At 41.1% G+C, this 16,678-nt stretch overlaps 1 protein-coding gene across 1 annotated transcript in view; it reads left to right on the top strand.

The window, feature by feature from the left end:
* ADAMTSL1 (ADAMTS like 1) overlaps positions 1-16,678 on the top strand; it is an 898,927-nt gene that overhangs the window by 772,165 nt on the left and 110,084 nt on the right. The window contains exon 17 of the mRNA XM_012813071.2: positions 1,226-1,436. Coding sequence (XP_012668525.2) covers positions 1,226-1,436 — 211 coding nt within the window. The remainder of the gene's footprint in view (positions 1-1,225; positions 1,437-16,678) is intronic.

Below are 16,678 nucleotides of genomic sequence, written 5' to 3'. Positions count from 1 at the left end.
GACATAGAAATGGTGTTGGGAAGGTAGTTAGGGTACCAAACACAATGTAGATGTAAGGCGACATAGAAATGGTATTGGGAAGGTAGCAGGGTAGAAGGAAGAGATTGAGAGCATACACTATGTTTTACAGTCTGATGGAAAATATTAAGGCCAAAAATGTATAACTCCATTTTCAGGGGTGGCTACAAAAACTAGGTGCATCTAGCTACCAAAGGATCAACTTGCCATACTTTTTTGGCCAACTTCTATTTGTAGAATCTTTGTGCCTCAGATTGTAAACAGCACTTCCTAAAACTGATCTTTAGAGCATGCTTCTGTCTTGGAGCCCAAGCAACTGAGCTTTGTCCTGTCCTTATCATTCCCATTTTGGAATCTGGATTAACAGGAAAATGCGTGGGAGTGTTTTTATAGGCCCTGAGCTCTCTATAAATGTACTTCTCAAGACTTGGCCATTTGTAACTAGCCAATGCATGTACTCAGCTCATCTCTGCATATTTGATTTCTACATCCAGATAATGAACCACTCTCTTCACTTCCTTCCCCTCCACAAAACTGATCTATTTAGCAGCCTCCACTTCTGTTACATTATCCAGTCCCAGGCAGTGATGATATTTATACATAAGACAGACATGTTTCTGTGCTATGATAAAAGTTTGAAGGAACTTGAGCCAATGACCTTCCACTTTGAAGCAAAAGAGAAACAAGCACAAATATTCAGTCTTGCTAAGAATAGGGGCTGGAGGAACGAGCAGAAAGGCTTTTTCTAAATCAGCGGTTCTCAACCTGTGGTTCGTAACCCCTTTTTAACAATGAAAATACATTGTGGCATTGTGAAGGCTGAGAACCACTGTTCTAGACCCACTGTTCAGTATGTGGTATGCAACATCTTTATGTATTCAACCTGTGTCTCCTCTAGCACACCTCCTCTTGTTTCGATGTAGCTTATATGTTCCATCAAAGTAAACATGTTTGTGGCCTTTATTGGTGATTTCCTGGGGAAACATTGGATGTTTCATTTTGATCACCCTCTATATTTTAAAGAAAATTCTAGAGCATGAAAGGAGAAGAGTTCTAGGCTTATGATAGAATGGCTAGCCAATCCTGGGCTGGAACTTCCCACATCCCCAGTGAGAGGTTTTTACTCCATTCACAACATTTGAGTCCATGGGAAATATTCTCTGCATAGGTACTAAGGGTGTCCCTTTCCTCTCTGATTTCTTCTCAGGTGGGAAATTGGCAAGTGGAGTCCGTGTAGTCTCACTTGTGGGGTTGGCCTACAGACCAGAGATGTCTTCTGCTCCCACCTCCTTTCCAGAGAGATGAATGAAACCGTAATCCTAGCTGATGAGCTGTGTCACCAGCCCAAGCCCAGCACAGTGCAGGCTTGTAACCGCTTCAATTGCCCCCCAGCCTGGTACCCTGCACAGTGGCAGCCGGTGAGTTCTGCATTTACTCAATATGGGGGGGATTCTGGCAAGAGTGATTCAAGACAAGGGACACTCTCTCATCCCTCCCTTCTTACTACTCCCCTGAACTGATTCAAAACCAGAACTTTTAATTACATATATTATGTTCTTTCTACTGTACCACATCCCAGTGACCTCAAAATCAACTCAAATGACCCATCCGTTAAGCATATTCATGATGAAGTTATCACCAGGTAGGGTAAAATTTTAAAAATGAAGACATAGTGTGAGGTTTTCCACAAAACTTAATTTTTCTCTGAATTTGAGTGCCTATTATAGCTTTTTGCTATTTAAAATTTTAAGAAATATAGACACTAAGTATTGATTTTTTCAAAATATCATGACTTAACAAAATAATAAGTTAGAAATCCTGAATTAATTCCATTTTTTTTACATTCCTGGTCCTATGAATTCCAAAATTCTGGGAACCATCATTTCAAAGGAAGAATTGGCAAACTGCAGGCCACAAGTTAAATCCAGCTTGTAGGCTTCATTTTGTACATAAAGTTTTATTGGAATACAGCCATAGCCATTCTTTTGTGCATTTATGTCTTGTTTTATGCTACAAGGTCAGAATTGCACGGTTGTGACAGATACCATAGGGCTCACAAAATCTAAAATATTTGCTGTCTGTCCCTTTACCAAAAATATTGTGCTGATCCTGCTTCAAAGCATACGAGTTTGGACAATTCGATTCTCAAACTCATCCTGAAAAAGTGCTACATACTTCTTGACTGAGTATTATTACAGGCACTAGATGGCTAAGGGGAGTACTTGGAAGGTGACCCCAGTGATGGTCAGCAATAAGATATGGAACACTTTTCTCTAGGATGAGTTTGTGAACTCCATTGTGAGACTTTGTATTTCACAGTAATAAAAACAACTATTTTATCCTAATACACTTGTACTATCATAATACTAATATGTTTGTATCAAACTTTATTTAATGTTTTTGCAGGCCTTTAGAAAACACAGGATTTTGGATTGGATAAAGTGTTATTTTGCAATTTGCTCCCCATTAGAACATCAGGTGTAGCTTTAAAGTGACAACAAAGGTCACAAAAAGTAAACGTGAAAAGTGGAAAGGATATGTATCCCCATTTTACTGAGACAGTTTTTCACTCTCCAAAGTGTCTCACATCAGATGATAAATGATATGGTCATTGATTAAGATGGAGAGAGGATGGCAGCCCGCATGCTGTGGCCTTGTGCTGGGAGGGGGCTGCTGTCTCCAGACAGCCCAGGGTCCTCTGTGCTTTTTCCTTCTCCCTTCCTTCTCCCTGCCCATCTTGGGGCTGTAGGTTAGTAAAGCACTCAAAGAGTCAAATACTAATAAGCAAGAAAAACACTAAAGTACAAAGCATTTGGGGAAAGGCCTTGGTCATAATTTTCTTTTGGAGCTTACATGTATATTTAAGTTCATTAATTCCATGCTACTGTGTGATAGTTTGTAAGTATCAAGAGGATGTAATATATTTTGGGATATTACAAATATATCCATGTACCTGCATTTTACTAAGAAATATTTATCATTACACACCTAAGTGAAGTTAGCTCTCTCAACAATCCAGTGAAGAGTAGGTTTTATTATCCTCATTTCAGGTTTGAGGAAACTGAGGTTCACATAGCTAGCACATTTAAGGATGGCCATCGACCCAACTTTATGAGACCCTATTCACTGTGCCAAACCCCATTGTTATAGGACTGGGAGGGCCCCCAGGATTGGGTATGACCACCCTGGTTTTACAGATGATGTAACTTGGGCCTAGATGGAGCTTTGCTCCAGATCATAAAGCCTGGACCAGAATACCAGTCTCCTGATTTCCAGTGCATTTATACTCAATTAACTATAAATTGAATAAAAGGTGAGGAAGCATCTCAAATCAACTTGCACTGTTGAAACCATTAAGTCTTTGTATTATTAGTGGCTTATGTTGCTATTAGGTAATAGTAGGTTATGGATAAAATGTATACAGAATGATTAAGTAAATGAATATATCAAGAACACCTCCCCATAGGCCCTGAATATGCTGGCTTTATATATTGCTGGTATGTTTGTTTCATGGGTACAGATCATAATATTATTCTAGTAATGAAATTCAGTAAAACACCAACCTTTTTCAGCAGGCACACGTGCTGTTCAATAATGACATTGAACCATGGTGCTTTCTGAGTTTTTAGAGCATAACCACATACACGACCTTTTTGGTCAGTTGCTGCCTCCACCACCCACCCCACATGCCCAATATTCTAATGAAAATAGTAGATTTCCAAAGAGTCACATCCTTGCATTTTCTATCTACTTTGGGCCTGTGAAAATACGGATTTAGGCTTGGCGAGTGTCATTCAACAGCTAGGGTGCCAGCCACATTACACCAGAGTTGGCAGGTTCAAATCCAGCCATGGCCTGCCAAACAGCAATGACAACTACAACCAAACAATAGCTGGGTGTTGTGGCAGGTGTCTGTAGTCCCAGCTACTTGGGAGGCTGAGGCAAGAGAATCACTTAAGCCCAAGAGTTTGAGGTTGCCATGAGCTGTGACACCACAGCACTCTACTGAGGGCAACATAGTGAAACTCTGTCTCAAAAAAGAAAAAAGAAAGTACAGATTTATTTTGAAAGCTTTTTCTATTTCCTTCTATTAGGGAGAAGCTTTGAGGATGAGGCAGGTTTAGATCCATTCATCAGGTTAGGAAACTAATAATGAATAACTGAAGTATATCCAATGAGTCAGTGACTGTACTTTAATAGGACCTTTAAAGAGTATCTGGAAAATAGTGAAATACAATAAGAAACGAAGTACGTGGGAAGTGAAAGCCACCAGTCATTCTGCTCCCCGGAGAGAGCCCCTGTTAAAAGTTTGACACATAGGGTCTGTTTAAGAATCCTCAGTCACTTTTAGGAATCTCTCTGAACCTGAAGGGAACAATTAACTATCTTACATTACTCATTAGAATTCTACTTCTTTAGTTAAGCTTTTCTGGGCAAAATTAGCTATTACTGATTACTTATTAAAGGAAAGGAAGTCATTGTTCATGCTATATAGTAGAGTAAGTCAAGAATAACTTTGTGGTGTCCCTAGGCGGATCACTTCTGGTGTTGTGAACATCAGCTGTTGGCCGTCCATTTGCCTGGCTGGCCTTCAGATTCCTCAGCTGTCCTTGCTGGGACAAGGGAATCTGGTGTGCACTCAGGTGGTCTTTTCCATGTAGCTACGTGGATCTACCAGAGAATAATGCTGAGGCCTCTAATCCTTCAGCACCCAGCCTGCAGCCTTGTTTCTTATGAAAGAAACAGAGATAGGAGGTCAGATGTTTCATTTAAAGGAATATGGCTAGCAACCTGATAGAGATAGCCTGTTTGAGGAGAGAAACTCTCCCTCCTCACTGTTTGAACATTGTTGCCACTGACCTCACATTTGTTTCTTCCCTGGGGCAGGGGGAGAAGCATAAATTACATGAATTGTCATCACCAGAGAGGAAAGCAATTTCCTTTGTTCTTTGTAAAATATTTGCCTAACAAATGGCAAATAGCCAGTATTTACACATTCTGCACATTTGAGGGGGACCTAGCATGGAGTCTAAGCATCATGTTAACATTTTGTTTTAGAAACTTTGAAGCAGAAATCTCATTTTAGCTTTGGTTGTCAGGGGGCCACCTTTACTTCAGTTCTACCTCTTACTCAATACCCGACCTTGGTTTTTAGCTCTGATCTATGTGAAGGATTCGTTGAATATTAATCTTTACCAATTTAGCTTTAATATCTTATTAAATTGTATTAGGTGGCTTTTAAACATTTAAATATTTGTGATTAGTATCATGAATCTTTAATTTATTAAATACAACAGACACACACCTACTCTCAGCATCACCATCATCTTTGGCATTGGCTACAAATGACTGGTTACGCACCTCCTGTCATGATGGTGAGTTACGGCAGCGTGATGGAGAGTCACTGTGTATATACCACAGGTTATCGTGAATGTCTCCCACGAGGGCTTTGTGCAGTGACTCAGCCACATAACAGAGCCGGCACTTGAGATCTCAGGCCTTCATCCCTCAGCACGTCTGCCCGCCCATCCCAGTTGTGACTCTCCCGTCCCTGCTTGTAGATTCTCCTGCCCTCCTGCCACCTCCTTCCCCTCTTCCTGGGAAGGCCCGGCAGGAGTCCTCCATCGTCCCTCAGGGTTCCTCTACTGTCCTTCTAGCTGAAGCCACATGGTGTTCAGGGGCAGGGCGGCTCATTTAACAATCCCATGCCTCACCTAGACAGGCGCTTTCTCTTGAATTCTAACTTAGACCTCATGGTGAAGGCAGAGGCCACATCTCAGTGAGACCCCCATCCCCACTGTCCCCAAGCAGGTCAGAATAGAGTTTGTCCAGTCTGCTGTCCTCACGCTGTCCAGTCTGCTGTCCTCATGCACTGAGCGCTTGCACTGTTTCCAGAACTGCTTCTCTTGGTAATAAGAGCAATGCTCACTCTGCATCAAGCACAGCTCCCAACACTACATATTTAACTCACTTAATCCTCACTAATTTTGCAGACGAGGAGCCTGAAGCTCAGTGAGGTTAACACGAATTCAAACACTGAGTAGTAGAACTCATTCTGCGGCTCTCGCCTTTCCTCTTTCCATCCTCATAGCAACCTGGTAAGGAAACAGCCTCACAGAGGTTGTGCTGGCCCCCGGTCACCTGGCTGGTAAATGGAAAAGGGGCCTATCTGCTTCAGCCCCGTGCTCTTTCCACTATGTGATACTGCCTTCCTAAGACTTCTTTGCTGTTTCTCAAAAGCATTAAATTGTGAGGCAATCTGGTAACAGTCCTAACATCAGCAATTCACATAAAACTCAGTATGTGTGTCATGTCAGTGACACCACCATCTGTTCTTCACCCTCCCTGGAAACCCAGGCTGTTCTCCAGGAGAGGTGATCTGTGTATCAGTTTTTTATTGCTACTGTAAAAGATCACTGCAAATTCAGTGGCTTAAAATGACACAGATGTACTACCTCACAGCTCCTGAGATCCAAAGTCCACAATCAGTTTCACTGGGCTGAAATCAGGGAGTCAGCACAGCTATGTTCCTTCTGGAGGCCTGAGGGCAGGATCTATGACCTGGCCTTTGCCAGCTTCTAGAGGCTACTTCCTTCCTCTGCTCCTGACCCCCCTCCCTACTTGCCCAACCTCTAATCCTGTCCTTACCTCCTCTCTGACACCCACTCTCCTGTCCGGCTCTTATAAAGACCATTGTCAAGCGTACCTGGATAATCCAGGATAATTTCCCCCTACCTTGGGAACTTCAGTTTAATCACATCAGCAAAGTCCCTTTGACTGTGTAAGGTAACATGCTCACGGGTTCCAGGAACGGGGACGTAGGTATCTTTGGGAACCCTTATTCAGCCTGTGACAATCAGCTGACCAAGCACCTGGTCTCTGCTTGCATAAGGTCCTTGAGAAGCTTCCTCCTTCGGCCACCTTGCCCCTATCCATCAGCCTCGTATGCATCAATATTCCGTCATTTGTTTTTATTCAAAAAGTCAAATTTTAAAAGAAATAAGAGAAAAAGGGAAAAAAAATGTGCCAAAGGGTTAAACTGAAATGAGTTAGTCCACTCTGAAACAGAGTTCATATTTCCCTGTGTGGCACATGTTTTCAGGATTGTGTCCACTCAACTGTCCCTACATACTGCTCACATCTGTGCAGAGACAGAAACCATGGCCTCCACCCCTGTATCCCCCCTTGCTTAAAACTGTGATGATGTTGCCATTTCCCTATAAACCTTTTTTTATCAGGGTTACAAGTCAAAATGCCTGTAGTTTAGCTGTGTAAAAAAGCATAGCAGCGTGGAGTCCCTGCCAGTGATGTAAAGAGAAAAAGAAAATTTTAATGATAACTATAAATGCTTGAGGATGAAAATTTTCATTTTCTAGATTTAAATACACACGATGCAAGCACAGAAAAAAAATTCGGTCTGGATTAGAGGGCTGAATTCTGGCAGAAAGAATCATTGTAGTCATCAGTTTTGTATTTCAATAACTAAAATATAAATTCACAGAAAAATTAGAGGCCATACTTAAAAATTTGGGTTGAATGGAGGGGAAGAAAACTATTAGGATATTTATCTCATTTTCAGGAGTATGTTTTACAAGGAAACAGACACTAGAGGCAATAATAAACCTAGCAAAACAAAAGTCTTATTTCATTTACGCTTTGTTCTTATTTTTATTTATTAGCAGAAAGGTCTTTGGCATAATTGCTCTTCACATGAATGGGTTTGCAGCTTGTCACAACAGGACTATGAAACCCAGAAGGTGCACTGTATACCTCCTTGTACTTCTGATACAGAATTTTTCTTTCTTTTGCCAGATTCTTGGTCTCAGAATCTAAGAATGAATTCATGGACCAAAACAGAAGCAATAGAGCCATAGTTTATTAGAGGGTAGAAAAGCTTCCCACACAATGGAAGGGGTCTCGAATGGATTACCAGGGCCGCTCACCTGATTTGGGGCTTTTAGGCCTTATCTGTCCACCCAAACCTTGCTGGCAAACACTGACTGGGTCCTTCAAACCTAGCTGGCTTACAGTGATTTGTCCTGCACTGCCTTTTGTCAGTGACACCACCATCTGTTCTGCTCCCTCCCTGGAAACTCAGGCCCTCTCAGCCTCCTGTATCTGTCATGCTTCATCCACACCCATGTCCTGTTATTCTACCTCCTGTATCTCCCCTACCACTGTCTTCCTTTCCAGTCCGTCCTCTCCCACCGCCTTGGTTCAAGTCCTCTCCGTCAACTAAGTAAACCATTACAAACAGCTTCATATGTCATCTCCCCTCTCATCCAGTGTTTCTCAACTTGCTATCAATAGTTCCTTACTACAGGCTTTCTGTTAAACCTTAAAAATTAATATGTACTGAGAACCCCCCAATAGGGGGCAAGATGCAGCAGCATCGAGAAGCCCTTTCTCCCTGGCAACACCTACTTAAGTCCCGACAGGTCCTTAAGACTCAACCATCGGCCTATGCTGCTTGAGTCATATTCTGGAAATTGGATCATATTACCCCTACTTTGAAACCCCTCTTGACACTCTGTGGTTTTAAGATGATCTCCAAAGGCCCTTTGCCCTCTGCCCCCCCTCTGACATCTCAGTCTCATTTTCCATTCACTCTTGTTCATGAACTCTGTGCCCCACTTTACTAGAGGCTGCTCCAAGTTATTTGAACATGGCATCTTCCTTCACCCCCAGCTGTGTACACACACAATCAGACCGCGAGCATTCCTTGTCTCCTAGCCAAATGCTTATATGTCATATCCTCTGTAGAGTTTCCCCCAATTTTTCCATATTTAGTTGTCCTCTTTGTCGTATTCCCTCTCTTATAAAACTGATCACATTTTTTTAACTGATCATATTTTATAGTAAGTTTTTCTTCCTCACTCAACTGCAACTACCTGAGGCTTAATAACAACTATTTTTATTCATCTTAAATCCCCAGCACCTAATATGGCACTGCCTGGCACTCAGTAATACTCAGTAAATGTTTGATGAAAGAATGAATGAATGAAGAAATGAGTGAAATGAGTTAGAAGCTGTAAGCAAAGCACATTGAGTTAAAGCTAGAAAGTTGGCCTTAGAAACAAAACATCAACATCACTTTGTGTTTGGTTCAATAATGTCTTGAAGTAACGAGGAAATAAACTCAGCTCTCAGTAAATTAAACTGCCAAGATGAAACCAAAAATGTCAATACAGGCAGAATTTATTAATGTGCTGATCGTAGGAATATCTTTACAAATACACGTCACCTGGGCCATGATCATTTTATATAGAAACGTAACTTTTAAGTGCTTTCTTTATTGTGCATTTCTTAATGTTTCTTATAAAAATAATGAACTCATGACCTTATATCATGTAACACAAATGGCAGCTGATATAAGCAATATTAGTACTATTTTTGCTATTAATTTCACTTATTACATGTATTTAAAAAATAATACCCCTTACCAGAGATTTACCTGGTATTATTATATGATGATTGATAAAAGCAAACATATTTTTATTTAATTGTATTAAATTTCTCTTGCTGCTGCTCCTTTTAAAATATTTTCTTCTTTCCATCCTTCCTCTCACTTAAGAACTAGTGGCCTCACCAGGTAATTACCTCATCAAGTCGTCAAGTCATCACAGATTTTGGAGCCATTACTAATTTGAAAGTTCATCTTCCACAGTTTTGTTTTAATTGAGATAGGGTCTTGCTCTGCCACTCAAGCTAGAGTGCAGTAGCACCATCACACGTCTCTGTAACCTCCCACTCCTGGGCTCAAGCCGTCCTCCTGCCTCAGCCTCCCAAAGTGTTAGGATTATAGATAGGCATTAGCCACTGTACTCAGCCCATCTTCTAAATTTTTTAAAATTTCTAAAAATACCTCTTCATCAAAGTAAACACACTAAGGAGAACTTTTGAGCAAATACAAGACAGCATCTGGGAGCAAAATCCCTGAGAGTATTTACTAGACTAGACGGCATCTCCCTCATATGGTGCATTGCGGTACCTAGCAGAGCACAGAACCCACTGCCGGCGTACTGAGAAGCAGCTTCTGGCCAGTGATAAAACAGCCTGATAAAAGGTGTGTGAGCAGCTGGATGCTTGTTTGACATCTTTTAAACATCTGCACTTGGGGCTCGTCTGTTCATCCAATCATCCGCACACATTTATGAAGTGTATGCTCTTTGCCAGACACTGCACTGGGCACTAGGGAGTATAAAGATGAATGAATCCCCTTTCTTCAGAAAACTCATAATCCTGAGTGCTGCATGCAGGGAGGCAGAGGGAAATAGCCGGCCCTCAGACGATGAGCCCTTATAGAGAGATAAGGTCCCTTCAAGGTCACGTTGGAGTTAGAGGAGATTTTAATGTAAAAATGGCCTGTGAGATGGGTCTTCAAGGATGTCTTAAAAGTTTCTGGACGAACAAAGAGCTGAAAGTCAAGACTGAACATGATCAGAGGCCTAAGCGGAGATGGCCGCTGTGTGCCCAGGAAAAGGCAAATTATCCATTGTAGCTAAAGCACAAGTACATGACAGGGTGTCAAGGAATGTGGCTGGAAAGCTCAGCACAGGCGAGAGTGAGGCCTGTGGAGGACCCTGTCAGGGGTCTGGACTTGGTCTCTGGCATTGAGAATCTCTTAAAAGCTGTACAAGTAGATCAAACTTCAAAATAACAAGTTGGAAGTTTTTTTGTAAATCAATTTCATTTTTGCTTTCTTATGGTATCTTTTCTTTGATACAGAATGTCCATATTTGCGGGGTACATATGATAATTTGATACTTTCACATAATGTGTAAAGATCAAACTAGGGTTATTGGGGATATCCAGCACCTTAAATATTCATCTCTTCTTTATGCTAGGGACATTTGAATTATTTTCTTCTAGGTTATGTGATCAATTGATGTTAACTGTATCTGAGCTACTGAACATTAGGTCTGATTTCTCCCCTCTAATAGTATGTTCGTAGCCATTAGTCAACTTATCATTCCCTCCCCGCTACCCTTTCCGGCCCCTGCTAATCACCAGTCTCCTCTCTAGTTTCATAAAATCCATTTTCTTTAGCTCCCACATATGAGTGAGAACATGCAATATTTGTCTCTTTGTGCTTGGCTTATATCACCTAACATAATGACCTCCAGTGTCATCTATTTTTTTTTTTTTTTTACTGGCAGCTGGTTTGTCATCGTGTTATTACAGACTTCTGTATAGTGTTGGGGGTCTGTCTCTGAAATCAGGTCTTATCTGCAAATTGACAACCCAGCTATGTCATCTTAAGTGAGGGGTCACTCTGTGGTACAATTGTATTACATCGCCACCTTCATGTCCTTGAAATAAGAAAAATCACCTTCTTCTATTTTCTTAGTTTGAAGGAGAGAGGAAACTAGCCTGCCTTTTTTCTTTTTGCCAAATTAAGAAATTCTAACTGAACAGCTAGATTCTGAGGACTGTTCCTATTCTGCTACTTGGTTTTTGGAGCATTTATTCAAATTGCAAAGAAGCCCAAGTGCCTCATAATTACAAAAAGAAAATTTTCGCCATCAAGTGTTGAAGATATCTCTACTCCTACAAATCCAACATCACCATTAAAGTGTCTAAAATGTCAGTCACTAGGCAACAGAAATTTGAGAGCTTGTTCTTTTTTTCTTTTTTTTAAGCTCATAGTGAGAGCTTGTTCTTTATATCTGATGAACTCAGCGGACCCATGAGAAATTTGACTATGAATTATAATCAAAAGATTAAAAGAAAAGTGGTTTTATGTCATTTTGAGTTTTAGGGGATAATAGTTTTATGAACCAACCATTATTTCTCTCAGAGAAAAAATACACTGCATTTTTTACAGTGTAAATATTTATGGATCATATCAAAACATCCCAAACTTCTAGAATCCATTTAACAATGTCACTTTACTGTTCAGCCCTGACCACTTCTTTGCTGGATAACAAATCGTTAATTTTGCAAAGAAAGAAAACTTTAAAATAAAATGATAGAGTATTCAAGAAAAAAAACTAGAGATGGATTCATTCAATCCTAAGGCTTGTTGCTAAAGATATAATATCGTACTGGGGGAAAGTTTTACATGTAGTTCTCAAGCATTTGAGATGAACATGAGAAGCAAAATCTCTGCCTTCATAAATAGACTCTAACGGGTGATAGTTTCTGAAAGGAGTGACAGCTATTTATACAATAAGATGATGCGTTGGCTACTCTGTCTGGCTAGGAAGGTTAGGTGTAGCCTCTCCACACAGGTGAGAATGGAACAGAACCTGGGTATTAAGAAGACTACACCACATGAAGATCTAAGAATGGGTCAGGTAGAAGAGCAAGTGCAAAAACCCTGTGGGATAAACAAAGTTGGCATATTGGAGGAACAAAAATGCAATAGCAATTTTAAAAAACCCAGCGTGACTGGAATATACTGGGAAAGGGGACAGTGATGAAAGCGAGCCTGCAGAAGTGTACGAGGTTCTCTTGCTCGCGGCTTAAACTTACAAGGCATAGAAGCATGCTTGGTCCGTGATTGGTATTTAATGCATTTATGATGAATGGATGAATTGGAAAGGTTTTGAGCCAGATATCCACTAAGTTCCACCAGCAGAGGGACTAAACATGTAGGGCTTTGAAGGGCAGAGTTAGAGGAGTTTGGATTTTATGCTAATTAGAGGGGAAGCTGTGGGAGGGATTTAAGCATGGAAACTATGTGATTTATGCTTGAAAAAATCACTCTTGCTACGGTGTGGAGAAGATGAGTGTAGGGAAGTAAGATGAGAGGCTGAATATCTTTCACTGCTCCTGAATCTCCTCTCTCCCCTTCTCCACTTGTGCCCCTTAGACAGCTTCAGTAAGTGCCCTTACCCCCAGGTGTCTGGGGTGTTCATCCAATGGTGTTTCCAGCAGGCAGGAAGAGTTCTTTTCAAATTATCACATTTGAATATACCATCTATATCTTGGTAGGACAAGACTGAGAAAACTAGAAACTCAGTGTCTTATTCCATTCAGATTGCTATAACAAAGTACTATAGACTGAGTAGCTTATTAACAAGAGAAATTTATTTTTTCAGTCCAGGAGGCTGCCAAGATCAAGGCACTGGCAGATTCGGTGTCTGGTGAGGGCCCACGTCCTGGTTTATAGATGGTGCCCTGTAGCTATGTCCCCCCATGATGGAAGGGGTCAGGCAGCTCTGGGAGCCTCTTTTATAAGGACTCTAGTATCATTAATGAGCATTTCATCCTCATGACCTACTCACCTCCTCATACCATGGCCTTAGGAGGATTTCAACATGAATTTGCAAAGGACACAAACATTCAGGTCATAACATGGGGAAATTTTAGAACATCTGCGGTAGTCTGGGCAAGAGATGATGATTTATTATTTTTGAGGTATAGCTTATTTGTTTTGTAGGTAAATCTGACAGTATTTCTTATGGCCTGGATGAGAAAAAGGAAAAACCCAAGAGTCCCACCTAAGTTTTTGCTCCGGGTGTGGCACCATGAAATGAATGGAGAAGACTGACAGGAACAAATTTGGGGTGAGGTTGGTGGGACAGTTTCAAAAGGTCCATTTGGACATGTTTTACATCCAGATGACAATTTGCATTTAAGTGGAAAATCTGAGTAGGCACAGCACGGAGTTCAGAGTTTAAGATTAAAATTTTGGATTTATCAGCACAAACTTGTTTTATTTTCAGATAACTGTGGTTTCATAAGAATTACATTAAGTTCATAGAAGAATCTTAGCAATTCATAGAATGGAAAATATTGTGGAAAATACAGTCCCTAAATTTGGCAAATCCTTAGGTGTCAGTAATCCACATGGTTCATTGTCTAGTATAAAAAAGTTCTGAAGAAAAACTGCCAATAAAAGTTTATAACTAATCTGATTACAGAATAACTGGTTGGTTTGAAGTGAAAATTTGACAGAAATAAGAGAGGGTTGAACCTGAGAAGTTATGCAAAAGACTATAAAACCAAATAGAAAACCTTAGTTATCCATGGTAACAAGACAGTTACCCTAAGTAAATGAAATTCTTAGCCACTAATTTAAAGTTCTCCCAAGTCCCAACTTCAATGCCACAAACATTTATTGAGCATTGACATTCACAGAAAGCACTGTTCTAGGCATTGTGGGTACAAAATCCCACAAAATTGAAGTGAAATCCTTAATATCTTATTGAATTGCTAGTGAATTAGAACTAAAATTAAAATTTGCATTTCCAGTAAGTAGAAGTCCAGAGAGTTAGTGAAATGATCCACAGGAAAGCCAAAGGTCTTAAATCATTAGCTCTAAGACATTTTGTTTTTCTTAAAGCCAAAAACCAGAAAAGTGCTTAGATTAGAAAGAACTGTTTAGAGCTCTGATGAGTAACAGGTGGTCAAGCTTCATGACACAACCTGGGAGCTATGTTCAAATGCAGCCTCTCAACTCAGAAATCAGAGTGTAGAAAGAACACATTCCCAGGGACACCAGAATGCAAATGAACTATTTTAGAGTTCTGCTCCCTGACAGATCCTGCTCTAACTCCTGCAAGTCAGGGGTGATCACAAGAGTGGAGTCGAGTTGCAAAGCACCACTTTTCCAGGGGGCTGAGAGGGTGACCGGGCTACATACAGCTTTGATGCTTACCACGCTTGGCACTCTGAGCATGAAGCAGCCATCGGGCTACCCTCCCTTAGATCTGCAAGCAGAGAGGAGTTGCTACAACCCAGGGGAGGAAAGCTGAGTCTGGGCTTGTTCTCCAGCTCTGTCCAGAGAGTAGTGTTCGGTAGGAGCCCAGTGAATGCTGCACTGAGGGAAATACACCGATTCTAGCCCCTATGTGGCCTTGGTTGGCTTACTTCACCTCTCTGACCTTCACATTCTTTCAGTAAAGTAGGGTAAGCTTTACTTCATAGGGCAATTTCACCTCTTATTAGCCTTCAATGGATAGGTAGTTGATCCTAGTCATGAGAAAATACATTTCCCTCCAGGGGATTTAATGTGGTTATTTTTATTTTAATTTTTTTTAATTTTAAATCTAAAAAGACAAGGTGGTGTTGACCATGGATTTGGATCATTTGGAAGGGTGTAGGATTAAAAGGCCTAGTGGATTATTCTCTACCGTTTTTATCACTAGCTGTGTGACCTCAGCCATTCACACTGCAAACAAATGTCACATTTGCTGAGGTGGGATCCAGACAGCCACTGGTCCTAACAGACATCTCTCTGGATCCCAGATTTTCCTTTCCACATTTATTTTATTCCCACTGGGAATGGTGGAGAGATATGCTATTAGCTTGAAGAAATGACTTCAGCCTTGGATACACATTAGAATTTTCTGGAAAATTACCTAGGAAGTCATTTTCTTTATAAAAAAAAAAAAAAAGGAAAGAAAGAAAAGAAAGGGAAAAAATGAAAGAAAAAAAGAGAGAGAGAGAAGAGCAAAAACTGGTACCTGGGACCCCCCTCCAGGAGTTTCTGACTTGATAGGTCTGCAGTGGGGCCCAGGCATCAGTACTTTCTAAAAGTTCCCCAGGTGTCTTTGACACGCATTCAGGGGTGAGACCACTAAGTATGTGAAAATTGTTCTGACTGTACCCAAGGCCTCTGTATCACCACCATAAGGCTGCCTGTGGGCAGGAGTCCCAGAGACCTCCCCAGGCTCTGGAAGGGCATAACTGGACAGGAGCAGCTCCTTCAGCATAAACTCAGGGGCTTTTTAAACCCAAGCTGATTATTCAGCAAGCCTAAAGCAGCAAGTTAAAGACAAGAGCCTATTAGTGAAGGAAACACCATGCTCTCTAAAATTTTTACAATGAATTACCTCCAGCATAGAGTAGAAACAGGTTGATCTGTTAGCTGGGGCTATATCTGACTGAAAGTGATAGAAATCACAAAATAGCAGTGGCTTGGAGAAGACAGGAAAGTCTTTCACATAAACACAGGCAGTCCAGGGCTGGTGCAGTGGCTTCCCAATCAGGAAGTCAGACTTCCTTTCTCTCTGCTAATCACAGTCCAAGACGGACATCATGTTTGCATTCCACCCAGTGGAGAGAAGGAGAAGGGGAAAGACAGGTGCCACACCTTCGCTGTAGGCACCTCTCTGGAAATGTACGTAACCCTTCCCTTTATATCTCTCTGACCAGCATTTCGTCAAATGGCAGTGGCTGCCTTCAAGGGAGGTTGGAAAATGTAGGCTTCATACTGAAAAGTCCTGGGTCCACTTAAAAACTGGAGGCTCCTTTCCTCTGAAAAAGAGGGAACAAGCATTTGGAAATAGCCAACAGTCTGTGCCCTTGGGGGGGGGCCTCCCTCGCCTTCCCCATGCAGCTGGATTATAACTATCAAGTTACAAGTAAACAACGTGTTTTATTGGGGTTCCTCTGAAAACCACTGACATGGGGCTATTTTTCTTGCATCCCAAATTTCAGCGGCTCTGACTCCCACTGCCCTAAGAAATCTTCAATTTTGCAAGGAAAGTATTCCAAGGAAATTCTTAAGAAAACCAGGCCCTAAATCTAATGCCCATCCAATGTGCTAGAGTGCCTACACTTACAGAAAGGATTGTCTGCTCTGCAAATTAATTTCTCCAGATTTACACTGATGGCAGGAGCTCTCATTCATGCTGGAAGCAGCACGGATGATTTTCACTGGATCATAAATATGCTGAACACTCTATTTTACTAACCTTTTAAACCA

The sequence above is a fragment of the Otolemur garnettii genome, unplaced genomic scaffold (assembly GCF_000181295.1).
Source record: "Otolemur garnettii isolate 467f Iridium unplaced genomic scaffold, OtoGar3 scaffold00006, whole genome shotgun sequence".
Classification (NCBI taxonomy): Eukaryota; Metazoa; Chordata; class Mammalia; order Primates; family Galagidae; genus Otolemur; species Otolemur garnettii.
The sequence above is the reverse complement of the archived record's forward strand: the minus strand, read 5'-3'. Positions and strand labels throughout refer to the sequence as shown.